At 42.3% G+C, this 27100-nt stretch overlaps 1 protein-coding gene and 1 non-coding gene across 12 annotated transcripts in view; one reads left to right on the forward strand and one right to left on the reverse strand.

Moving 5' to 3' along the window:
- The window catches only part of TBC1D31 (TBC1 domain family member 31), a 79194-nt gene extending 60152 nt beyond the window's left edge, over nucleotides 1-19042 (forward strand). For 3 of the 11 annotated variants that reach the window (XM_023224507.1, XM_023224555.1, XM_023224536.1), the window contains 6 exons: nucleotides 2725-2817; nucleotides 7024-7164; nucleotides 8539-8733; nucleotides 11320-11458; nucleotides 16890-16985; nucleotides 18695-19042. In XM_023224507.1, the coding sequence (XP_023080275.1) occupies nucleotides 2725-2817; nucleotides 7024-7164; nucleotides 8539-8733; nucleotides 11320-11458; nucleotides 16890-16985; nucleotides 18695-18828 (798 nt within the window). In that variant the 3' untranslated portion in view covers nucleotides 18829-19042. The remainder of the gene's footprint in view (nucleotides 1-2724; nucleotides 2818-7023; nucleotides 7165-8538; nucleotides 8734-11319; nucleotides 11459-16889; nucleotides 16986-18694) is intronic. The other 8 variants (XM_023224546.1, XM_026454592.1, XM_026454593.1 and 5 more) reach the window with 4 other exon arrangements.
- Nucleotides 19043-24074: 5032 nt separating this feature from the next.
- On the reverse strand, nucleotides 24075-24147 carry TRNAM-CAU. Its single transcript has one exon. It is a non-coding gene; the product is annotated as a tRNA-Met (tRNA).
- Nucleotides 24148-27100: the final 2953 nt, after the last annotated feature.

Below are 27100 nucleotides of genomic sequence, written 5' to 3' on the forward strand. Positions count from 1 at the left end.
ACAGAGCGAGACTCAGTCTCAGAAAAAGAAAAGGTTAATTATATAGCCTTTCAGGTATGTTCTATAGATAGAGGAGTAATTATAGTCATGCTTTCCTATATTTATACAAAAATGGGATTATTCTCATTATACATTGTTTTTGTGACCTGCTTTTTAAAATTACATATGTTGAATATCTTTTCATATTTGTTATGTGTATCTATTTCTTTTTTGTGGTTGTATAATATTCCATTGAATGAATAGCTTATTTAATCCTTTGTTATTGGACATTTAGGTTATTTGCAGTGTTTTGCAAATAACAACCATGCTACATCATAAAAGTCTTTTTACTTGCACACATACTTTTGTTAAGTAACTTCTAAATTATGCCAAATTGTTCTCTAAAAATGAAATGGCTTAAGCTATTTTAAGACCGTAAGAGTACCCATCCCCTAGTATAGTCAGTTGTACTGCATCAGTCTTAATATTTGCCAAGCAGATAGATGACAAATAGTCTATTTTAATTTGCCTTTTTTTTATTGTTAGTGAGGTTAAGTATCTTTTCTGTTACTTATCTTCCATTTGTAGAATTACACATTACATATTTGTATCATTTGTCCATCTTTTTGTGAAGTTAGACTGAACTTTCTGTCAGGTTAGCTTATTTCCAAAAGGCAAGTCAATTGTCCCAACACCGTTTGCTGACTATTAGCCAAGTCATTTGCCAACCGATGGTTTTTACATATTAAATTATCTTACATACTTGATCTCCTTCCTTGCTTTTTCTATTCCTAAGCCAGTACCACACTGTTTGAATGACAGTAGCTTTGAAGTGTTTACTAACTAGTCCTAATTCTCACTCAAAAACTCCTTTTCAGAGTTTTTGTCAGTATTCTCAAATGTTTATCGTTCCAAATAGACTTTAAGAATTGTTTCCACTTTTGGAATTCTCGCCTCTCCCAATCCCATTGGAATTTTTATTAGGATTGCACTGAATTTATGCACTAATTTAGAGTTTCAAGCCTAGTTTTGATAAAATACTAAGTATTTTTTAAGCCTTTTTTTTTTTTTTTGAGACAGGGTCTCATTCTGTCACCTGGGCTGGTGTACAGTGGTGCAATCCCAGCAACCTCCACCTCCTGGGTTCAAGCAATTCTCATGCCTCAGCCTCCTGAGAAGATGGGATTACAGGTGCCTGCCACAACACCCAGCTAATTTTTGTATTTTTAGTAGATACGGAGTTTCACCATGTTGGTCAGGCTGATCTCGAACTCCAGACTTCAAGTGATCTGCCCACCTCAGCCTCCCAAAGTGCTAGGATTACAGGCACCTGGCCTAAGTCTTTCAAAGTATTTTTAATTTGTATGTATTAGAAATCTATTATCTCTTTATAGCATCATACTTGTTTTGTTTAAAGCTTGTTAATTTTCAATTGGTTTTCAAAATCCAAGATTTCTTTTAATTTTCTCGTCTAGTGAAATGAGATTGATATTTCATTACTGTAGAAAAGTATATGTTCTTCCCACAAAGTAAGCTCAGAACTCTGATTCTTTATTCCAAACCCCTTTGAAACAGGAGGCGGCACTTTTTGGTCCAAGAATTCTATAAACTCCTTTCAGCAACATGATCTGGCCTCTGCCTACCCTTCCAGCCTCCTGTCCTCCCAGCCGCCTGTTCTGATGTTGTGCTCTGACCCTGCCGAACCGCAAAAGTTCGTCTCATGGTTCAGGCTCTAGCAGGAAAGGCTGCTTGAATCTGAAATGACAAGTACATGTGACCGTGAACATCTGTTAGCAGCAAGCAAAGCCGATCGGTTTTTGCTGTGGTACACAGCTGTTTCTATCTCTGAAAATTCATAAGCAAAAGAGCTCAGTAATTGAAATTCCTAAAAAGTGTGATTTGCTATGCCACACCTCTCCTCCACTTTCTGTCATTATTACTGTTCTTAGTTCATACAATCAAGCTTCCCCCCACCTTTGAGCTAGCTCCTTTCCTAATAACCTCTTTAAATTGAGCTGGTCCTGGTCCATGTTTCTCTTTTAGCCTTTGGATATATACGTTTGCACATCCAACTATGTTCTCATTTACTGTTTCTCCTATTTTAGGTATTTGATAGCATGTCTTTTACCATAATGACAATATCTAACATTTCACCTTATATCTAAGATCATTTCTGAGAGTCTCTAGAGAGTGCCATATCCCATATGCAAACCCTCTAGTATATAGGAATAAAAAGCTTCCAACTAATCAAATTTTGGAAATAGGCGAACTCTAAATTAATTCACTTGGAGCAGAACATACATAGGTCGAACCATCTGCAAGAAATTTAAACCTAGAATTGGTAATTGTCAAACCAAACTTATAAAAGTAGAGAAGTTTAGTCAAAAAGAGCATTAAATAAATGTTATATTTTTATCTACCCCAGATTTAAATTGCTTAAGTTTTTCTAACTCATGATATTGGTTACTGTAATACTGTAAGAACTGCTATGTGTTCTTCCAGTCTGAGTAGATGGGCATATGGTATTGTGCTTTTTATTTTTAAATTAAACTTCACTTTAACTGAGAGATTATTCCTAGATTCTGCAGTGAGTATTAATCTTTGTCAGCTACTCTGGTTTCAAAAACCCGATTGCTGTTATTTTAAATACTGTTAGTAGGTCGTTCAGATTACAGGATTACTAAATATATTAAAAATTTTTTTGTAAATTCTTTTTGGTATTCACAGTTTGTTGTTTGGCCATAGGTATATATGAGAGATCGAGAAATTGCTGCCACAGCCAGAGACCTAGAAATGAGACAGCTGGAACTAGAATCACAAAAGAGACTTTATGAGAAGGTATAATTCAGTTATTTCCAACATAAGAAAAGCAGGTTTTGGCCAAGCTCAGTGGCTCAAACCTGTAACACCAGCATTTTGGGAGGCTGAGGTGGGAGGAGGATCACTTGAGCTAAGGAATTCCAGACCAGACATGGGCAATATAGTGAGACCCCATCTCTACCAAAAATTAAAAAATCTAGCTGGGTGTGCTTACCTGTAGTCCCAACTACTCAGGAGGCAAAGGCAGGAAGATCACTTGAGCCCTGGAGTTCGAGGCCACGGTGAACCATAATCACACCACTGCACTCCAGCCTGGGCAAACAGAGCGAGACCCTATCTCCAGAGAAAAAAAAAGAAAAGCAGGGTTTGTATAAACCCATTTTAGACTGTATTTATTCATGGTTTTCTAGCGTTCGTTTTATTCACTTTTTAAGCAGAATATAGTGCCATGCAGGATTGTAAGGTAGCCAAAATGTCTGAATGTACAGTTTGTTGTAATTATTTAATTCATGTTTCTGTTAGCAGCTTAGTCTAGTGTCTGAAGCACCAGATGTAGGCCCCAGATTTTGCCTCAGGATTTTTTACCAACTTACTAAATTTTCCTGTAATTATGTAATAGTGACTACAAAATTATCTCAATACCTCACGAGGATCCTGAAAGGTAAATCAGTCAGGAGCTAAAAGTACTTTCTTTCTTTATTTGTATTTTTATTTATTTATTTTTGAGACAGTCTTACTCAGTCACCTAGGCTACAGTGCAGTGGCATCATCTCAGCTCACTACAATCTTCACCTCCCCTGCTCCAGTGATTCTCCCACGTCAGCCTCCCCAGTAGCTGGGACTACAGACATGTGCCACCATGCCTATCTAATTTTTGTGTTTTTTGTAGAGATAGGGTTTCACCTTGTTGCCCAGGCTGGTCCCAAACTCCTGGGCTCAAGCAATCTGCACACCTCGGCCTCCCGAAGTGCTAGGATTACAGGCATGAGCCACCGCGCCTGGCCTGTAAATTATTTTAAATTGGAATCTTCTGGAGTTAAATCAGCAAATATCTGCTTAGTACTTACTGTTCAGTTTTCAAGACACTGTAAAAAAGGAGCTTTGTTAATATAAATTTTTATTATTTAGGAAAAATGTTTTGTTACTCATTTAGTGTTGAAACTGTAAGTTTTCACTTCTTTCAACCCACATAAAAAGTCAGAATTTTTAGCCTGGGCAACACAGCAAGACCCCATCTCTACTAGAAATACAAAGAAATAGCCAAATGTGGTGGTGTGCACCGGTGGTGCCAGCTATTCAGGAGACCGAGGTGGGAGGATCACTTGAGCCTGGGGGACGGAGGCTGCAGTGAGCCAAGATTGTGCACTCCAACCTGGGTGATAGAGTGAGACCCTGTCTCAAAAAAAGAGTCATACTTTTGGTTTGAAATTAGTGATAACTGTGAATTCATAATACGTAACATATATGTTTGATAGCCATATTAGGTGAGATTTAAACCATATAGCATCCATTTACACCTATAACACTTTTAAAGTCTCCACACTGAATTTCTTCTAGAACTGAGCAAGGGATTTATAGTTTGGCTGAGTCTCCCATGATTTGGAATTAGATGTAATTCATGTGGACTAAGCTAAACTTTACTTTTTACTATCTTTTCTTTAGGAGTGGAGGATAGTAGCAATTGAAGGGTATAATTTTAGAACTAACAGAGAATTTGCAATAAAAATACTAAGAATTTCCAGATATTTGTCTCTCAGATTTTTAAACACTAACATTCTACTAAATTTGCTTTCTCTTCCTCTTTTTCTCTACCTATACACATATGTACACACAAACATACACTTGTTTTTCTGAACTGGTACAGTCCCGATGCTCCTTTACCCCTAAATACTTCAGTGTATATTTTCTAAGACCAAGGAGTCCTCTTATATAACCACAGTACAGTTCTCAAAATCAGAAATTAACATAAGGTGATCTGATATATAAACCTTATTCAGATTTGATCCATTGTATCCAAAATGTCCTTTAGAGCAAAATAAAATCTGAGCTCTCATCCATTGTTCTGTTGTCATCATTTTAGTCTCCTTTGAAATAAGAGATGTTCCTGACTCTTTGTATTTTATGACATTGATATTTTTTGAAACATGTAAGCCAGATAATTTGTAGAATGTCCCTTAATTAGCGTTTGGCTGTTGTTTCTTCATGAGAAGATTTAAGTTATCCATAGGAGTGCATAACTTTAATCTGCGGCATTCCTACAACGGAAGTTATGTTTTGAGATGGAGTCTCGCTCTGTTGCCCAGGCTGGAGTGCAGTGGCATGATCTCAACTCACTGCAACTTCTGCCTCCCAGGCTTCAGCAATCCTCCTGCCTCAGCCTCCCAAGTAGCTGGGACTACAGGTGCGTACCATCACAACCCGCTAATTTTTGTAGTTTTTATAGAGACAGGGTTTTGCTATGTTGCCCATGCTGGTTTCAAACTCCTGGGCTCAAGCAGTCCTCCCACCTTGGCCTCCCAAAGTACTGGAATTATACACATAAGCCACTATGCCTGTCCTATATTTCTTGTTTTTTTTTCAAACAATCATGTGATTGTTTGTTGAAAACTAGACATTTTGAATACAATGCTCCCCAACTTATGATGGGGTTATGTCCTGATAAGCTCATCGTAAGTTAGAAATATTGTAAGTTGAAAATTCATGTAACGCCCTGATAGACCCATCATAAAATAAGAAAATCATTACGTCAACTATGGGACCGTCTGGCACATAATGTGGCAATTTTGGAAATAAGATTGTCTCCCCACCCCAGGGTTTCTTCTTGTTTCTTTGCTTAGTGACTTTTCTGAACTAATTTTGAAAGTCCCTATCTTTTGTTGTATATAGCCACTGATGTCTCTACTCAGGTAGTTTGGGGGTCAGCAAATGATTGGACAGAGATTTTAATAGATTCTTTCAACCAGTAAGCTTCTAGTAGTTGTTGAGGAGCTCTGTGTGCATGTTAGGGCACGCCTTTATCACTCAGCTAGGCAGTTTCTACTTCTTAGATTCCACTTCCTGGTTATGCAAAACCTCAGAGTTAACCAGAAGTGTGAGATCTTAGGTCTTTCTCAGGTCTGAGAATACAGCCCTTAGCATATGCACAGCCTTACACATGCACATGACCTTCCAGGAATCTATCCGAGATTTTTTAAGCCTCCTGTGGACATCTGATTCTCCAGTTTTTCCTGTTAAGCTTATTGCTTAGCCTATTGGTTGCTCTCCCAAGATCCACTGCCCCAAGCACCCAAGATACTCAACAGTTTGCTCTAATTGTTTTCAACAACTTCCCCAGGGATAAGACTATTCTACACTAGGTGAGCTCTGAGTGAGATTTTAAAAAGACAGCCTTAGGAGTGGTCTTTCAGGGAACCACCAGACAACTCAAACAATGACAGTTCTCCAGCAATGGTGGTTTGAAGGAGCTCTGTCCAACCCCATTTTGCTTGGCTTCCAGGCTGCTGGTTTTCAAGACTAATGCATAGGCCAGACACCGTGGCTTATACCTGTAATCCCAGCATTTTGGGAGGCCAAGGCAGGCTGATCACTTGAGGTCAGGAGTTCGAGACCATCCTGGCCAACATGGTGAAACCCCATCTCTACTAAAAATACAAAAAAAGTTAACCAGGCCTGGTGGTGGGCACCTGTAATCCCAGCTACTCAGGAGGCTGAGGCAGGAGAATCACTTGAAAACCCAGGAGGGGGAGGTTGCAGTGAACTGAGATCATGCCACTACACTCCAGCCTGGGCAACAGAGTGAGACTCTGTCTCAAAACAAAACAAAAAAAAGACTAATGCATAGCTTGGGAGTGGGGTGGGAACAGGAAAAATGCAAGATGAAATGTCAGAGAGCTAGCTGTTTTTACTGAGATTCAGCCATTTTTATAAGTAAATGCTCCCCAGATAGCTCCAAGTCTTTGGTTAATTTCCAGAATGCTGAAAAAGTTCATTTTGACTTTTTTTTTTAATCCATGTTCTCAATGCTTTTATGGATTAGAGGATTTCCAGGGGTCCTTACTCTGCCATTTTTGCTGATATCTCCAGTCTTCGCATTTTACTTTGAAAATTAGATGATTGCAGCTTTTATTTGTGTGCATATTACTATTCTGAAAAAAGTTGTTTTTGTATTCTACGATTATATAAATCAGTGATTTTTTTTTTTTTTTTTACAAATGATTTTAACAGAATCTTACTGAAAATCAAGCAGCTGTTGCAAAAGAAATGCGAGCAGATGCAGATGCCTATAGACGAAAAGTGGATCTTGAAGAACACATGTTTCATAAGCTGATAGAAGCAGGTGAAACACAGAGTCAGAAAACTCAGAAGGTAAAAATACGATCCATTTAGTATATATGCAGAAGAGAAATTTTCATGTCACCCTCTTAAGAGAACAAAATCGAAATTAAACTCTGTAAAGTTGAATTAGTTTGTTTCTTTGCTTCAGTTGTCACAGTTCTAGAATCTCACATTGCTTCCTTTTATATATAGGATGTTTACTTCACTGACAATCATATGCATGTCTTTTTCCTACAGTTTGAGGAAATACAAAGGAATTTCCTCAAAGAAAATACAAAGAAATAGTGACTTACAAGAAAATACGAAGGAGTAGTGACTTAGAAGAAAATACAAAGGAATAGTGACTTAGAAGAAAATACAAAGGAATAGTGACTTTACAAATTACACTGTCCTTCTATGTTCTGCCTCTGAAATTGTCCCTGAGTTGATTAGGTTCAAAGCATCAGGTCCCTGCCTGGTATGTAAACCAGCACTTCCAAGTCTATTGTGTGGACTATTAACTATTATTCAATAAGATGGGGGATGGTCAAATAAGTACTGGAAATGCTGTCTTAAAGTGAGGTATTTTTCATGCCAAATTTGAGGATACTGTACATTTGTGAATATTTAAGAAAATTTCCCAGACGTATTTCAGAGAATTTCTTATGGAGTACCCTTTCAGAAATGCTGACTTAAGTGAATTGAAATAGAACTTGAGACTTTCAAAGAAGAGCTTTCTCTATTACCTGTTTAACAAAATGTTAAATGGGTATGTGTACCGGTCTGCTCCTGTTCCGAAAACCAGGAATAGTGTACAGTAGATACCTTCTGTTCTACAACAGTCTCTTAGGTGATTTCCTCAAGATATTCCTTTTTTTTTTTAATAGGCTTTTGTCCAGTCTGTTAAAATGGGCTCTTCTTCAGAGTGCTGAAAACATGGAAATTGTTGAATCCCACCCAGCCCCTAGCTGATAAGTTCTTAACCTTGGCTGTAAATTAGAATCACTTGAAGAGCTTTTTTTTTTTTTTTTTTTTAAATATAGAGACTGAGTCCTATTCTGTCACCCAGGCTGGAGTGCAGTGGCACGATCTCAGCTCACTGCAACCTCCGCCTCCTGGGTTCAAGCAATTCTCCTGCCTCAGCCTCCCGAGTAGCTGTGACTACAGGCGCCCGCCACCACACCCAGCTAATTTCTACTTGAAGAGTTTTTTAAAGGTGCCAGTACTCAGCTGTCCGGTGATTGGTTTAATTGGCTTGTGGTGAGGCCCAGACATCAGCTTATTTTAAACACTCCCAGGTGATGCTAATATGCAGCCAGCGTTATGAACAACCGCCCTAGACATGTGGATACATTGAATGGTTATACCTTCATTTTGTATGTTAGCAGTCTGACCTTGTTTCTGAAATGTATAACTTTTTCCTAGATGATTAAAGAAAATTTGGCAAAGGCTGAACAAGCCTGCCTAAATACTGACTGGCAGATTCAGTCTTTACATAAACAAAAATGTGATGATCTACAACGAAACAAATGTTACCAGGAAGTAGCCAAACTCCTTAGGGAAAACAGAAGGAAAGAAATAGAGATATTAAATGCAATGGTGGAGCAGGAAGCCAAGAAGGTAAAAATAGTGTTATCAGCTTTTTATTATATCAAGCATTGGTTTTTTTTTGTTTGTTTGTTTGTTTTTTAAAGAGACAGAGTCTCACTTGGTTGCGCAGCCTCAAAATTCAAACTCCGGGCCTTAAGCGATCCCCCTGCATCAGCCTCCCAAAGTGCTGGGATTACAGACGTCAGCCCCTTTACCCAGCCTAAGCACTGAAATTTTGAAGTAGTACAGAGTCAAATGACAAAAGCATCAAACCAAGTCGTTTTTGCTGGAAAAGATAATGTGATTTTAATAGGTGTTTGTCAGAGAAGTCATCTAATACATCTACCAAAAAATGATTAAGCGTCTTTCTCATTTACATTAGTGTGCTTCAATTTCTCAACTTCCTGGATTTTTGTTCTGGCTGCTTGAATAATATTAGTACTTTAATTTAGCTCATTCTTTATACTTACAATGTAAAAGATGCTGAATAGGTAGAAATGGTATGTAGCTGCTAGTAACAAAACCCCACACTACAATGACTATGAACAGGATAGATACATAGTCTGGAGGTGGGGAGTCCAGGGTTAGTACTGGGGCTCCAACGTTATCAGGGAAATGTCCTCTTTCAGCACGTCTTCTTAGTGTATGACTTTCATTTTCCTTTTTTTTTTTTTTTTTTTTTTTTTGAGACGGAGTCTCACTCTGTCGCCCAGGCTGGAGTGCAGTGGCCGGATCTCAGCTCACTGCAAGCTCCGCCTCCCGGGTTCACGCCATTCTCCTGCCTCAGCCTCCCAAGTGGCTGGGACTACAGGCTCCCGCCACCTCGCCCGGCTAGTTTTTTGTATTTTTTAGTAGAGACGGGGTTTCACCGTGTTCACCAGGATGGTCTCGATCTCCTGACCTCGTGATCCACCCGTCTCGGCCTCCCAAAGTGCTGGGATTACAGGCTTGAGCCACCGCGCCCAGCCTTGACTTTCATTTTCAAGGTTACCTTACCATCCAGGATGACTCCTGGAGTTCCAGCCATCACATACACATTGCAGACAGCAGGGAGAAGGGAGAACACAAGCGTGAATGTTCTGCCTCCCACCTGAGTCACACTCCCTTCTAACTTCTTTCCAGGAGTCCCACATCATATTTCGAGCCACATTTGTCAGCAAAGGATGCTGAGAAAAATAATATTCTTCACAGGGAGCATTATCATCCCAAATAAAATTAAGATTCTTTTCCTATCAGTTAATAGGATAGCTAAAAATAAAAACAAAAGATTCTATTCCTAAAGAAGAATCAAAGAATGGAGTCCGAGGAGGTAATTAATAGTGTATGTCACACGTGTGTATCTTTTGGTTGATCCTTCCAAAGACTCTGGGATCTGTGTTCTGGAGATATTTTTGCAAGTACCGTGGACTTTTGTAAGGACACTGAGGAGCTGGGGAAAGATCAAGATCTAGATACCTGGCTTAATTGCTTCTCTCTGTTGCTGTATCACAGTGTCTATTCTGAAAGCTGGCTTCTTACAGTGTATTTCCTTCAAGTCACTATTCCAGATTCATTGTCCTCCTACCCCATCCCCAGTGGCATGGAGCGTTATCTTATAGCCGTTTCTTTCTAGGACAGGAAAGAAGGGCTTGGAGAGGGTGGGAGTAAATACCCAGACCCTGAGGCTGTTCTCAGGAAAACTGGGGTGGAAATTCACATTCTCAACATAAACATTGCTGACACTAGGGCTAGACTGTGTGAAATTCACTGCTGCTGGACTTTGGGTAAAATGGTATTTTTGAGAGTTGACTGAGTATCATTGTAAGGGCCTTTCATGTTCTGCAGAAATCCTTCCTTATGTCTAGTGTCCTGTGTTGTAAAGCTGACTCGACTCTTGCGTGGCCTCGGGAAGCTGCTCAGAATCAGCCCCCTCATCAGTAACGTGAAAGGGATGGATATCTGTGATCCTTCCTTGCCCTCCTATTTTGTGATTTTTTAAAAGTTTTTGTTATTTAATGCATTATTTCTATAACATAAAAATAATGTGTTTCCATGTAAAAGCTGTAGCTTTTCCAGAATTTTGGCAAACTTTAGGAGTTGAATTTTAAATTTATTTTAGTTACCTTCTGAGCTAATTTTAAGATTATTATTTTCCCATTTTATGGAGAAGAAAATAGGGGTGAATAGAGATCACTTGACTTCCCTGTAGTCATCACGTGGACGAGAGCTGGGCAAAGAGTTCGTTCTCTGAATTTTGTAGATTTTATTATTAAGATGTAGCATTCAAATTAAATAAAATGCAATTGCCACGAATACAAACCTAGCTTAGTCTCATAAGATTTGAGATTTGAAACTTACTGAAATGCATTATTATTTCACCACCTATTGGGATAGAGTTGTGTGCTTTGTGGCACTCTGTAGTACTGCGGGTTGGATAAAACCTGCCTCTGCTTTCAAGGCTCCTAATAGCCTTGGGCCAACACAGGCACCCCGATTACCATAACACCAAACAGATCCTACTTGCCGTGGGAATATAAAGGAAAGTGGATAGAGAAGACAGAAGGCGCTCATTCCACTGTGAGATGTGTATTACTATACTTTTTACGTAATTTTTTTTTTCCATTTATTTGAATTTAGTGGAAGGAAGCTGAAGGAAAAGAGTTCTGTTTGAGATCAGCAAAGAAAGCGTCTGCTCTTTCAGATGCATCTAGAAAGTGGTTTTTAAAGCAAGAGATAAATGCGGCTGTAGAACATGCTGAAAATCCATGTCATAAAGGTGAGTGTCTGAGAGGCCTTTCTCTCCATGATGTTACAGATTTATTCTTTTAGTAGGGTCTATTATTATGATTTTTTTTTTTTTTTTTTTTTTTTGAGACAGGGTCTTGTTCTGTCACCCAGGCTGGAGTGTAGTGATGCAATCATGGCTCAGTGCAGCCTCAACCTCCCGAGCTCAAGCAGTTCTCCCATCTCAGCCTCCCAACTAGCTGGGACCACAGGCGTGCATCCCCACACCCAGCTAATCTGTTAAATTATTTGTAGAGATGAGATCTCACTATGTTGCCCAAGTTGGTCTCAACCTGCTGGGTTTAAACCATCCTCCCGCCTTGGCCTCCCAAAGTGCTGGGATTATAGGCGTGAGCCACTGCGCCTGGCCAATGAATAAATTATTGGGATGTATTTTGGCACTTCTAGTCAATCTACTGCTCAAGTAAAAGGTAATCACTGGTTACTGTATTTTTGGTGGGAAAGGGTGGGCTGAGGTGGGACTATTAGAAAAACAGAGTCCCAATGGAGGAAAAAGTTTGTGCAGACTGTCCTATGGAGTTCTGTTTGATTCTGTTGCTCCAAGGTAAAATATGTGCTTTGCCAAAAGCTGGTCCTCAGAACAACAGTATATTCAAGTACCACAGGGAAACTTCTCATAGGATCTGATCCAACATTAGGTTTCAGTACAAGGCTTATAGTGGCATCAACTGAAAAATCAAAATTATAATTTAAAACTCTAAAATACTCTGGAGGCTGAGGCAGGAGGATCTCTTTGAGCCCAGGGATTTGAGGCTGCAGTGAGCTATTATCATGCCACTGAACTCTAGCCTGGGCAACAGACAAGACCCAACTCTTTAAAAAAAAAAAAAAAAAAGTTTTCCATAAAATTCTAGAGTACAGTTAACAAGGCACTTTTATTTTACTCTGTTGCCTTTTATAATGTGAATACGTTGCTTTTTAAAATAGTAGCTTTGTTGATACATAATTCACATGCCCTATAATTCACCTTTTTTTTTTTTTTTTTTTTTTGAGAAAGAGTTTCGCTTTTGTGTCCCAGGCTGGAGTGCAGTGGCGCGATCTCGGCTCACTGCATCCTCCACCTCCCAGATTCAAGTGATTCTCCTGCCCTGGCCTCCTGAGTTACTGGGATTACAGTCCCAGGCCACCATGCCTGGCTAATTTTTGTATTTTTAGTAGAGATGGGGTTTCGCCGTGTTGGCCATGCTGGTCTCAAACTCTTGACCTCAGGTGATCCACCTGCCTCAGCCTCCCAAAGTGCCGGGATTACAGGAGTGCCCAGCACCGCACACAGCCTAATTCACCTACTTAAAATGTATTATTCAATGGCATTATATTATCATGTACTAAAAAATACACTTACAGAGTCGTGCAGCCATCACCACAAGAAAATTTAGAGCATTTTTCAGCACTCCAAAATAAACCCAGTACCCGTTAGCAGTCACTCTCCATTTCCACTCACTCCCCAAAGCCCTTGGCAACCACTCACTACCTCGTGTCCATTCACCTATTCAGGAAATTTCATACAAATGCATGTAATATATGGTCTTCTGTGTCTGGTTTCTTGTACTTGGCATAATGTCTTGAGATTCAACCATGTTGTAGTGTATATCAGCACTTCATTCCTTTTTGTTGCTGAATAATATTCCATTGTGTGGATATTACATTTTTTTTAATCTATTCATCAGTTGATGGGACATTTGGATTCTTTCCAGTTTTTGGCTTCATGAATATGCTTGTGTGCATTACTTTTCCATTTCACAAATTTGAAAAGTGAAAATATAGGTTAGGTCGTTTAATTATGCCTACTTTTTTTTTTTTTTTTTTTAAAGACAGAACTTCACTCCATTGCCCAGGTTGGAGTGCAGTTGCACGATCTTGGCTCACTGCAACCTCTGCCTCCTGCATTCAGGCGATTCTCCTGCCTCAGCCTCCTGAATAGCGGGGACTACAGGCGCATGCTACCACACCCAGCTAATCTTCAGTAGAAATGGGGTTTTGTCATGTTACCCAGGCTTGTCTCGACCTTCTGGCTTCAAGTGATCTGGCTACTTTGGCCTCCCAAAGTGCTGGAATTATACCTCACCAGGCCAAATCATGCCTGCTTTTAAAACCCCTCATTACTGCTCATATTTGAGATTTAGTGGTCCCAGATAGCACCAAGAGTACTTCGGGGAGGTGGAGAAGAGTAGAATGTGACCCTGCACAAATTAAATATTTAAAACCGGCTTACAAAAGATAACAACCATGGGAGCTGTCACTTCTCCCTCACCCTCTCACACTTACTGTTGATTTTGTGTGTGTGTGTGTGTGTGTGTGTGTGTGTGTGTGTCTGTTTTTTGAGATGGAGTCTCACTCTGTTGCCAGGCTGGAGTGCAGTGGTGTGATCTCGGCTCACTGCAACCTTCACCTCCCAGGTTCAAGCAATTCTCCTGCCTCAGCCTCCCGAGTAGCTGGGATAACAGGTGCCCACCACCACACCCGGCTAATTTTTGTGTTTTTAGTAGAGACAGAGTTTCACCATGTTGGCCAGGATGGTTTCGACCTCTTGACCTCGTGATCCTCCTGCCTGGCTCTCCCAAAGTGCTGGGATTACAGGCGTGAGCCCCCATGCCCAGCCTTACCCTTGTTTTAGAAATACAAATAGAAAATATTTAGAGAGCTATCTATGTAGAAATAGAGAAAGGTAAGAAACTGTAAAAAAAAAAGGCGGCCGGGCGCAGTGGCTCAAGCCTGTAATCCCAGCACTTTGGGAGGCCGAGACGGGCGGATCACGAGGTCAGGAGATCGAGACCATCCTGGCTAACACAGTGAAACCCCGTCTCTACTAAAAAATACAAAAAACTAGCCGGGCGAGGTGGCGGGCGCCTGTAGTCCCAGCTACTCGGGAGGCTGAGGGAGGAGAATGGCGTAAATCCGGGAGGCGGAGCTTGCAGTGAGCTGAGATCTGGCCACTGCACTCCAGCCTGGGCGACAGAGTGAGACTCCGCCTCAAAAAAAAAAAAAAGCTTTCCTCATCAGTGGTTTTCCTACACATTTGTCCCTCTGCCTCCATGATGTCTTCCTTCCATGCTAACTAAATTTTTTTGTCAGACCAGTCAACCATGTATATTTTTGAACCTTGCTAAATTTCACCACTGGAGAGAATTTGATTAATAAACATCCAGTTTTCAAAAGTCTTAAGTTTATGACTGAATGATCTGTCAGTCATTTTCTTAATCAGGGTATATAGATTTAATCAGATTCATTTAATCCTAAAACCAGGAGGCAATCACCTACCATTAAGAAAATGATATTTTTGGGCCAGGCATGGTGGCTCACTCCTGTAATCCCAGCACTTTGGGAGGCCAAGATGAGCAGATCACAAGGTCAGGAGTTTGAGACCAGCTTGGCCAATAGGGTGAAAACCTGTCTCTACTAAAAATACAAAAATTAGCCGGGAGTAGTGGTACATACCTGTAATCCCAGCTAGTCAGGAGGCTGAGGCAGGAGAATCGCTTGAACCCAGGAGGCGGAGGTTGCAGTGAGCCAAGATCTCGCCACTGCACTACAGCCTGGGTGACGGAGTGAGACTCTGTCTCAAAAAAAACAAAAACAAAAAAAACCCTATACATGTTCAAAAAATACATATGTTCAAGACCTCACCAATAGTGATTTCGTTCAGTAGGTCTAATAATAGTAATAATTCCGTCGGTAGCTCTAGGGTAGAAACTAGGGAGCTAGATTTTTGTTTTAAAGTTTCACGGGTGAATCTCCCCAGCTAGTGTTTGAAACATTGCTGGAGACAAAAGGAAATCATTCGTTGTTTGACCAGAGATAATATTTACAACATAGCCCTTTGGGAAGATGAACTGAACAGGAGTGGGCAGGTTGAATTTTGGAGGACAGATGAGAGGGAGCTGTGAGATCTCAGGTCTGGCTGGGCACGGTGGCGCCTGTAATCCTAGCAATTTGGGAGGCTGAGGCAGAAGGATGGCTTGAACCCAGGAGTTCAAGACCAGCCTGGGCAACATAGTGAGACTCTGTCTCTGAAAAATAAAGAAACAAAAAGATCTGAGGAACCACACCTGATTCCCATCTTACCTGTGCAGCAGGTGTAGCAGTGGCCAGGCTGCTTGGGCCAAAATGCTGGTAGACTGGGAAGCTCATGACCTTAGTCCATTTGCTACAAGTATTTTATTTCAAAGTTATTTCTGGCCAGGCGCAGTGGCTCACGCCTGTAATCCCAGCACTTTGGGAGGCAGGCGGGTAGATTGCCTGAGGTCAGTAGCTCGACCTGGCTGACATGGCCAACATGACCAACCTGGCCAACATGGTGAAACCTCGTCTCTACTAAAAATAGCCGGGCATGGTGGCGCGCGCCTGTAATCCCAGCTACTCTGGAGACTGAGGCAGGAGAATCGCTTGAACCCAGCAGGTGGAGGTTGCAGTGAGCCGAGATCACGCCACTGCACTCCAGCCTGGGGTGACAGTGAGATTCCGTCTAAAAAAAAAAGAAGTGTTATTTTTTAGTAAAATAGTTCAATCTGCTTTTTCTTTTCTCTGTTCTCTGAACAGTGCAGATTGCAGGCTATGTTTACTACCTCCACCATGTCCAGCCCTTCAGATGTTTGAAGATGACTCCTAGATTCCAGTCCCCCACCAGTTCAAATTAGTCATTTGGTGATTAGTCACATTACCTTAATGACTCATTGAACTAAAACTGTGAGTTAAAACCATTATCTAAAGCTTTTTAGAGAGGTAAAAGGCAGACATCTTACCGATTCAATGAGACTCCCACATGGAGGCTTAGACGTTAGTGGTGGGAGTAGAAAGGAAGGGACCGTTATAAGCAATGTCAGGATGCAAATGTTTTTAAAATCACCTTGGTGTCATATTGGATGTGCTGCTGTAGGAGTTAGGAAACAGTAAAAACACAGCTGAGGGTGAGTGTAAGTTTTGAGATGAGGAGAGTAGTTGATAAAAGTACGGGGAGGCACCAATGGTTGCTAGGGCACTGCTCTGCCTGCTACTCTAAGAAGGTTTCAGGTAAAACTTGCCTGTGGCTGGCTCTGATTGGCTGAATGTTTTGATGAGGCCCTGCCTGGCTAAAAGTAGTGATCTGCTCATAATTTGTTTCCAGGGAAGCTTTGCTAATCACATTTCGTAATCTCTATCTTAATATCCATATGTTTGAGTTTGTCGGCTTTTTGTTTTAGCTGAAAGTGTTTTTGAAGTATGTTTTACAAAAATCAGCTCAGCTCTTAATTCTCACTAATGACACTTCCTTGCCTTGTGAATGTTGACAGCATTCTTCTTAAAATAGAAAAGAAAGGAGTTTTTAGCCATCCTTGGTGATTTTAACTTACTAGGGACCATTTGGAATTAGTAAGCCTTTCTACTCACTCCCAAACATCATCTTGATCTCCTCACTTTTATAACAGAAGAACCCAGGTTCCAAAACGAACAGGAGGACTCAAGCTGTTTGCCTAGAACCTCACATTTAAATGACTCTTCTGAAATGCATCCCTCAACACAGAGTAAGTTGATAAGAAAATTATTCTGCCATTTTAAATTTAACAATATTTAAGCAAAATTGTAATGTAAATTATGTTTATAGCATGTGGATGCCATTTTCCCAGGGCACTGATAATGAAAATCCTAAAAGGGAGGCAGCAAGATTCTCTCATATTTCCCAGTGGGAAAACTGGGTGCAGACCAAATTCCAAGAAAAGAAAATGTGCTGAATCCACTACAGCCGCTCCATTTCTTGAGCACCAGCACTGCTGCCCAAAAACATAGTTGGAGGTTCTAACAGAAGTCTCTAACTAGATTGATAATATGAGATTCATAACTATTTTGACATCCTTGTGAAGAAAATCTCAGCGTTGTTTTTCAAAGCTATTGCATAGTTGAATTTTCTTGACTCTGTTCATCTGGGCTGGGCTCCCTCCAGCAACCATTGAAAACATGCGTCTGCCCTGGGCACTCCGATGGAATTCTGGGCCCTACCAGCAGTAGAACTGCCAAAGGCAAATGGCTTCTTGCTGACTTTTGATCCCTGGATGTGGTTCATTGGAAGGTTTTGGGTTTTTTAGAAGGGATAGGGTAGAAACATCTTACAGAAATGTAGTCACAGCATTAGGCCATCCATAAAGAAGCTAACAGTCTTCCCAGTAAAGTGTATTAATTTATTCTTAAAAGGGAAGAGGAGACAAGTTAGACTTTCTTTCAACTAATTTTTTTCAATAAAACTGCCATATAGATGAAGCAGAATTTAACAAGATCTTCTGAGTTCTTTTGGAAGAACAAACTTTTATACAATGTCCCACAAAGAAGAGCTTTATAAGAAATATGCCTCATTCCAAGTCAGGAGATTCCAGTATTGTGTAAAATATTTTTGCTAACTCATATTGTTATATGCATCTATAAATTCTGTACCAGAATATGAATTAAACCAAAAATCATTCAAGAGTCAGATGAAGTATGAGAGATTCTCAGCTATTCTCTATTCTGACATATCAAAACTTAAATTTTTAACTAGATAATTCTAAATTTTAAAATGGTAATTTGGTAACCTTACGTTATTTGGCAGCAAAATACAAAAGCATAAAAGCTGGATTTCTTTGGGAGGAAAAACTGTTTTTCAGAAATTGAAGCTGACTGACTGTCTGAATGTGTAACTAAATTTCACAGAAGTATATTTTTAAGGGCTTTTTTGAAAAAAAAAAATCCAGTGTTTACTAGCCCCTCTAAATCAGTAACACTCATACTTGGACATATTGTAGTATTTTAATCTTGATTCTGAACCTTCCTGGTATTAGCCAATATTAAAAATCATTTGATTTATTTATTTGTATTAATTTATTGGAAAGATAGTCATGGTATATATTTCACAGTATTATGACTTGGAGTACCTTTTCTCAGTACCATTAAGCATCATTGTGAGGAAGCTTACCATTGCAAAAACTCAGATTCTCTCTTAGACCAGCTTTGTTTCTAACTTAAGATTGTTTATATCCCAAGTATTTCAAAGCAGAGAAGTTCTCTGTTAGCATTCATTCAGTCTGACAAATAATTATTTGGCTTGTAAATGGAACCACCTAGGGCCAGGTAATATGTAAAATTTAGGTTTTAGAATTGCATTTCATTATTTATTTTTACAGCACATTTATCTTTAAAATAAATGCTGTATCATTGCTAACATCAGAAAACTCAGCTTTTCTACATTTTAAATTTCATTTTCAAGTTTCTTTAAATAGAAGAGCAGTAGAATGGGACACCACAGAACAGAATCTTATCCAGAAAGTGAGAAATCTTCGTCAGAGACTCACTGCCCAGGCTCGTCACAGATGTCAAACCCCTCATCTTTTGGCTGCATAGAAGGCACGTCAGCTTGAGACAGTCGAGAGAGAGACCTATTTTGCAATCAGTGACACTGATTTTTAGATTATTTATTTAAAATTCCTATAAAGATCAGCCCTTTGTACAGAAAAATGTGTCTATAAAAATTATGTGTTATTTAATTCTGATACTTTTCGGCTTATAAATGGCTTATTGTACTTTTTACAATAAAAATGTTTTAGAAATGGTTAAAGCTGTGTTAAGCTTTCAGGTTGCAGGGACCGGCATAAACATCAGTAACTTTAGTTGATAAAGGTTTATCTTGAAGATGAATGGAGAAATCAAGAACAGGAAATGATCTCAACAGCTCTATAGCCTGGACTGAGAGAGAACTCAGCAGCAGGTGGAGAGCACAGCAGCGTGGAGTGGTCTCTGTCAGCACCTTCCTGCCCACCCCTGCCTCTGCCAGCGGGACCTCCTCTTTGTCAGGGACCCCACCGGACTCGCAACATCTCATCTCTGGCCCAGCTCCTTCTGCCCTCTGCCTACTTCTTCTGGCAGCACCGACTGCTCTTCCTCCGTCCCTCCGCTTCCTAGCTCCACAATGGGGCTGCTTGTGACCTCCCGAACCTTACTCTCTGAAAGGAGGGTAGAAATACTTGATATGAGGATTAAGTAAGATCAGGCAGGCGGAACGTGGTGGCTCACAACTGTAATCCCAGTGCTTTGGGAGGCTGAGGCAGGTGGATCACTTGAGGTCAGGAGTCCGAGACCAGCCTGGCCAACATGGCAAAACTCTTCCTCTACTAAAATGACAGAAATTAGCCGAGTGTGGTGGCACACACCTGTAATCACAGCTACTCGGAAGGCTGAGGCAGGAGAATCGCTTGAACCCAGGAGGCAGAGGTTGCAGTGAGCCAAGATCACACCACCGCACTCCAGTCTGGGCGACAGAGTGAGACTCCGTCTGAAAAAAAAAAAAAAAAAGAAGTCAGGCCTAAAAAGTTCCTGGCCCAGTGCTTGACACGTAGTAAGTGTACAATATGTAGTAGTAGTTATTTTCTCTGGTGCCACGAAGCATAATCTTATGGTTAATCAAATATTTTCAGCAAAGTGCTCTCTTTTGCCCAATAAGCAAAGTTCTAAAATGATATCCTGGCATTACACACAGCGTTGGTTTCCCAAGAGTATCTTCCTCAGCCTAGTTTTCCATACATTTTTAGGTGGCTGCAAACATATGCCTGCATGGACCAAGCTGGTGTGTGTTTTTTGACAACAGGAATCCCAGGATATAGAATACGTAGAGTGTGATGGAAACTTTGGTAGACTAGAATTGCTTGCTCACCGGAAAGCATCAAAATTCTAAAATTCTGTGATTCTGCCACCCAGAAACAGCTGTCTATTGCAGTTTTTTACCTCTATTTCAGGTCCTCTTTTACTAGGATTTATACCCAGTCAGGTCTGTTTTGCAGCTACACCTACCACATACACATACAAAACCCTCTTTTTTATATCTAGAACTGCAGTAGTTAATTTTTGAAAAAAGTTCCTGTTCATCCAGTGAAAGTGCACTATGAATGCTGTCACCCAAATGAAGTTCTTTTTATCACATGCTTCCAGTTCTCTCGGAGCCTACATTTCTCCGATAATCTTGAGAAAATCACTGCCTTAGCAGATTTCAGATACTTGGTTGAAGCGCCTCAGTCATATGTGCTTGGTTGGTATTGCAAAGGTTATCACATTTAATGAAATATATAAAATACATTTCTGATTATTTCTTCCTGCTTCTTGACATTATATCTTCAATCTTCAATTTCTTTATAATGTGAATTCTCTGGAATTGAATAAGGACTGAACTTGGCTAAAATTCTTGGCTACATTCAAAAAGTTTCTCTCCATTACTCCATTGAGTTTGTTAAAGAAGAGCGGTCCCTATAGGCCTTTTCATATTTATTACATCCATAAAGTTTCTCTGTGGTGTGAATTCTGCAATGTTGGCTAAATGTTGGGCTTCAGCTAAATCCCTCTCCACATTTGGCTACTTTTGGAAAGTTTTTTTCCAATATGAATTCAGTGGTGCTAAATAAGTTATTAAGTTGGTTAGGGGCCTTTTCGAATTTATTTACATTCATAGAGTTTTTCTCTAGTATGAATTCTCCCAGGTTGAGCAAGATTTCAGCATTTGCTAAAGGTCTTTCCACAGCCATTGCATGGGGGTCGTTATAGCAGTTGACTACAAGGACTGCATAAGGCTTAATTTATTAATATGGGTGTGCTTATCCAAGAGTCTGGATTTAACGTTTAATCTCATTGTATCAGTCTGGGTCCAGTCAGGAAGCAAACCACACAGTTGTTTGGATGAGGAAAGTTTAATGTAAAGACTTATTAAACTATGATGGGGAGCAACTATGAAGATGTAGAGAGAACTCTACAGGGTACGTAGGACTGAGGAGAGCACTCAAGGAAGGACCGACTTGGAAGGGAGGCTCCTCCCTCCCCCAGGCTTAGGTTCACACCTGGTCAAAGAAGGTGTGGTTGCAGACCACTGGATATTGGGGAGGGTCTCAGACTTAGCCAGGCCAGGGGTAGTCCAAGTCCCCAGGCAGCAGGAAACAACTCTCCTGGGCACAGACAATCCGAGGCTGGTAAAAATGCACAGGGAGGCAGGGCATAAGGACCCCGCTTGTCAGGGTGGTGTGCAGGCTGGCCATATCCAGAGGGCCACGAGAAACCACCCTCAGGCACAGGCAAACAGGCCAGCAGGCAGGTACTCAGAGTGCATCAGGGTGCTACTGCCGGCGTGAGGCCTGGAACATTCCAGTGTCCAGACTGGGAAGACTGCAGTGACATGGTCATTGGGCCAGGACTGTGAAATCATAAAGCAATTGTGCACACCAGGCACATGGGGCAGAGCACGGCTAGATGTCCCCCATGCACACGCACCGCTGGTGGGCCATGAGGCAAGAGTAAGCCAAACAGAACATTGGAGCAAGGAAGAGAAGCCCTGTTTCTCCTGCAGTGTCCCTCAGCACCCTCTATTGACAGCTCAGCATCATGTGCATTGTAAGGAGAAATGCCTCAAGAGCCCAGCGCATCGCTGCAGACCTGAGATGATTGATAACTGCCATGCTCATGCCATTGAAAGTGGCTCCACAGTTTACTTGGTTGGTTAACAGGAATGTGGACTCAATGTTGGCCTCTATCTAATGAGACAGATGCCAGAATTTCCCTTGCATGATGTGGATGCAGGTATCCAAAGGCTCAGGGAAGTAGGAATGTAGGGGTGGATTGATCACATCTGGCCCCCTCACTCACCTCCCAGTGCCATGCTCTGGGTCCAAACGCAACTTCCTTTATGAAGGCACTGAGCAAGGGAGCACCTACAAACCTGAAAAGCTCTGTGGTGGCTCATGCAACAAGACGTGACGATGAGAGATCCCACCACCATGGATGTGCTCCCTGGTTTCAGTGGGGATAATGGAGGCAGCAGAGGCCAGGTAGCAGCATTGAATTACCAGACAACCATTTACAGTAAAGGGCAGCAGGGCGGTAGTAGTATTAAAGGATTTTTGGCTACTGATAATTGACTACACTGTCGCTAAGAATGAAATCGATAGGTAGCCTACTAAAATGTTGCTTGAGATATGTAACAGGAAAAACTCCAGACCTGGTAGCCAAAAAACTGACTCAAGTCATCACTATGGAGCGTTAAACCTGTCACTCAGTTTCCAGTGTGAAAATGATTCCCAGATCCAAAGCCTCTGGATTGAAGGGGAGGCCAGGTCTCCCTGAGGAAGGACCCTGAAGCAGCGCCACATATACGTGCTTATGAGTATTCTTTGACCCTTTCCCAAAGAAACCTCTTGCCATTTACTTGAAGGGTTGTGAACTAGGGAAAAGAAAACACCCATATCTCCCAGGGATTACTGAACATGGGTTCCGAATTGACACTAATTACCGTGGCCTACCAGTGAAAGTCAGGACTCACGGTGGTCAGTTGATCAAAGGAATCTTGAGCAAAGTTTGAATTACAGAGGGTGAATAGGGCCATGAAACCAACCTGTGGTTATTTCTGAGTACCTGAATATATCACTGAAATAAACATACGTGAAAAATGGCAGAATCTCCCCGTTGGCACTAAGATCCATTGAGTAAGAGCTATTATCCTGGAAAGATTCAAGTGAAAGCCCCTGGAAAGTCCTCCTTACCAGGATAGTAAACCTGATCCCCAGGGGCTGGGTGCGGTGGCTCACGCCTGTAATCCCAGCACTTTGGCAGGCCGAGGTGGGCGGATCACCTGAGGTCAGGAGTTCGAGACCAGCCTGGCCAAAGTGGTGAACCTCTGCCTCTACTAAAAATACAAAAATTAGCCGAGTGTGGTGGCACCTGCCTGTAGTCCCAGCTACTAGGGAGGTTGAGGCAGGACAATTGACTGAACCTGGGAGGCAGAGGTTGCAGTAAGCCAAGACCATGCCACTGCAGTCCAACCTGGGCAACAGAGCGAGACCCTGTCTCAAAAAGAAAAAAAAAAAAATCCCCAAGGAAACTGAAGAGAATCATGCCACCAGCAAAGAGTTGAAAGATGAAGGGCTAGTTACAGCTATTCCATCGTAATTTAATTCGCTATTTGACCTGGGCAGAAGGGAGATGAATCTTTGAGAATGGCTGGGTTAGCAAGAACGTAGTAGGTGACCAGAGGACCGCAGTTGCAGCGTCTGTTTCAGATGCAGTCTTGACACAGCTCCCGGCATATGGTATAGCCCAGCGCCTGCATGACCTCCCTGAGACCCCTCTCCCCAGACCCTATCATGACCTGCCATTTCCAGATAGGTTCGGTGCCCACCGCTGGCCTCTCATCAATACTGCTTACCCATCCCGCAGCCCCCTCGCCGCCCCACACAGTGTTCCCAGTCACTCCTCCATTAGACGGCCTTGAACCCCGCCGCGCTCGCAGCGCCGTCCTGGACTGTGACCACCCGGACTCCCGCCCTAACCCAGAGCTGTGCGCGACCCCCCGGCGACGGCCAGTACCCAAGGGCAAGGGCAAGGGCGAGGGCAGGTCGAGGAGTCGGGGGCTGCTCCAGGCCCTCACAAGCGCTCTTTCCTGGGCACTCGGGCCGCAGCGCGAGGGTGGACTTGGCGGGAGTTCTTCTTACCAGGTTCACCAGGTCGCCGGATACTCGTCTCAGATAAGTATTTTCCCCTTATTTTCAGCCCGGGACTTTGACCAGCAAACGAAACGCTTTTTTTGGGTGGGGTTGTAAGGACAGCAAACAAAAGTATTGTGCCCCGTGTGAGGATCGAACTCACGACCTTCAGATTATGAGACTGACGCGCTACCTACTGCGCTAACGAGGCACCTAGCAAACGCTTTCGGACGGAGAATTATGAGTGCATATGGCTGGTGTGCTGCGCATGCTCAGTTTTACTCTTACCACTGCTGTAAATCCCGTACAGAGCACTCGGAATTCTAGTTCCGCTGCTGTCCCGTTTGTCAATTAACAAACACTGTGGTTGGCTTGTCAGTGCCTCGCTGGGTAGCGGCGACACGGAGAAGGGGAATTTTTCCTCCTATTGTGAACCGTTATTTTTGTACAGTGCGTACAAACCGTTGGCACACTCGTGAACGCATGAAACACTTATTAGGCACCTACTGTGTTGCCGGCCCTGTGCTGGGTGCTGCGTTCACAGGAACAAACCCAGGCTCAAGGAGTCGGGCGAAGATGCATAATGATTGGAAAACACACACACACACACACACCCTTCCTGTGGCCAGTGCCCTGTAGCACACTTGAGCTGGTTCTGATTTTTCTTCCTTTTTTTCTTTTTGCTATTCAAACAGGACTTCAGGGAATAACCGTGGAAGCGGGGAGTTAATAATATGTTAACTGGGAATCACTCTCTCCTTTCCCTTTCACTCCCCTCCCCTTCCTCCCAGCCCTTTATATAAGCTCATTTGCCTACATTATTGCTAAAGGAAACTTCGTGCCCCTATCATACATGGAAAACAGGTAAGGGTTTTTCCCTAACACATGTTCAGATAAATACATAACTATTATAATTTTTAAAAAGTCTCTTCCACGTACTGTCTAAAATCAGCCAGACTGTGGCACACTGAGGATTTGTAAGTTTCGCTGTATGTAAATTTCACCTTATAAAAAGGAAATGAAGACAGAATTCTGGGCAAGGCCGGGTGTGGGAACCCCTGGGGGGAGTGTGCGGACGCCCGCGGGTCTGGGTGCCTCCCGGGGAAAGGACGAGTGATGGACAGGCCGACGGAAGGACAGGGAGTCGGGAGAGGTTCGTGTGGACCTAGGTGGGTGTGCGGATATTCACGGCACAACTCTATCAACTTTTCCGTTTGTCTGAAGTTTTTCCTTAGAAAATATTGGGGGAGGAATTTTTTTAATCACCTAGAATTTGAGAGATACGGTGGGGTGTTAAGGGGGCAGTATGAGTACAATCAGGTGGGGACATATCTTGACAGCAGACACCCCAATTGCTGAGGGTAGAGGAAGGGGAATCTCGGAGTGGACGGGGGTGTGGCCTGCTCGACCTCCCGGTGGGAGAACGACTGGGAGCTGCCGGCCGGTGGCCTTGGGGCGAGGAAGGAGGAGTTGGAGGTGGGGCAGGTTGCCGGGACCCCAGACCCGGAGACTGACACCCAGTCCTCGGGAAGCTCCTGGATCCCACGGTCTATGGGGGGGAAGCCCAGGACTTCTACCAGCCTTGGGAAAGCGCGCATCCACACGTCCCTGCGGGAATCCGACCCAGGGGGCTTGCTCCCTGGTAAGGTTGCTGGGGCATCCTCTGCGGACTGCGGACTGGCAGTGTCACCTAGATCCAGCTGTTTCTTCCAGATCTGCAGGCCCGAGGAGGTGCTGATTGACCTGCGGATTAAATCCCAATGGTCCTGCCTACCACAATTACAAACAGCCCCACTTTCGGGTATAGCAGTCCCACGACTGGCAAGCTACCCAACATATTAACTCACCACTTCCACAGTTATTCCCTGAAGTCGTATTTGAACAGGAAAAAAAAGAAAAAAGGAAAAGGAAACAGCCCAAGTGTACAACAGGGAACTAACTGGTCACAGGCATAATGGTCTGTCCAGGCTGTAAACAAGAAAAAGGGATGCTCTATGTTGTGATATGAAATGAGCAAAGAACACAATTGCAGAACTAACAGAGTGTGAGACTATTTCTGTAGAAAAGGGTAGATGTTTATATCTGCTAGTATTTGCACACAAAAAGCTAAGATCGCTGGATGCAGTGGCTCACGTCTGTAATCCCAGCATTTTGGGAGGCCTAGGCGGGAGGATCACCTGGGGTCGAGAGTTCAAGACCAGCCTGACCAATATGGAAGAAACCCCATCTCTACTAAAAATACAAAATTAGCCGGGCATGGTGGTGCATACCTGTAATCCCAGCTACTCGGGAGGCTGAGGCAGGAGAATCGCTTGAATCCGGGAGGTGGAGGTGGCAGTGAGCCAAGATGCCTCTCCAGCCTGGGCAACAAGAGCGAAACTCAGTCTCAAAAAAAAAAAAAAAAAAAAAAAAAAAAGCTGAGATCAATAATTAATACTCTGAGGGGTGGAAACTGTATGGCTGGAGGCAGGGGTGACATGAAGACTCTTTAAAAAAATAAACTTTATTTTCTAAACAGTTTTACAGTCACGGAAATATTCTAAAGATAGTAAGAGTCTCCATAAAGCTTTCACCCAGGGTTCCCTATTATTAGCATCGGTCGTTGGTATGTGTTGTTTGTTACAAGTAATGAACCGGTGTTGATGCATTAACTAAAGTCCATCTTAACTCGGATTTCCTTAGTTTTCACCAGATGTCCATTTTTCTGCTCCAGGACCTCATCCATGACACAACATTACATTTGATGGCCCTGTCTCCTTAGGCTCTTCTCGGCTGTGACAATTTCTCAGACTCTTCCTGGGTTTTGATGACTTTAACAGTTCTGAGGATACCAGTCGGGTATTTTGTACAATGTCCCTCAATTTTAACATTTGACTGACAGCTTTTCTGGGATGAAGACTTTTCACTGTATACCTTTGAACAGATTTTTTAAAACATACTTGAACTATGTTAATCTATAATCTATTTAAATGTTGACGTACATTAATTTAAAAGATGAACTGTAGGAATTAGAAGAAAAAGGAGGAGAGGAGGGGAGGGAGAGGGAGGAGGGAGTGGAAGGAGGGAAGGAGGGGAGGAGGAGAAGAAAGAGGGAAAGGAAGGGGGCAGGGGAGGAGGAGGAGCAGAAGGAGGAGGAGGCTACCTGGAGGGGCTGGGCTGATTCT

Source organism: Piliocolobus tephrosceles, chromosome 7 (assembly GCF_002776525.5).
Source record: "Piliocolobus tephrosceles isolate RC106 chromosome 7, ASM277652v3, whole genome shotgun sequence".
NCBI classification, from domain to species: Eukaryota; Metazoa; Chordata; class Mammalia; order Primates; family Cercopithecidae; genus Piliocolobus; species Piliocolobus tephrosceles.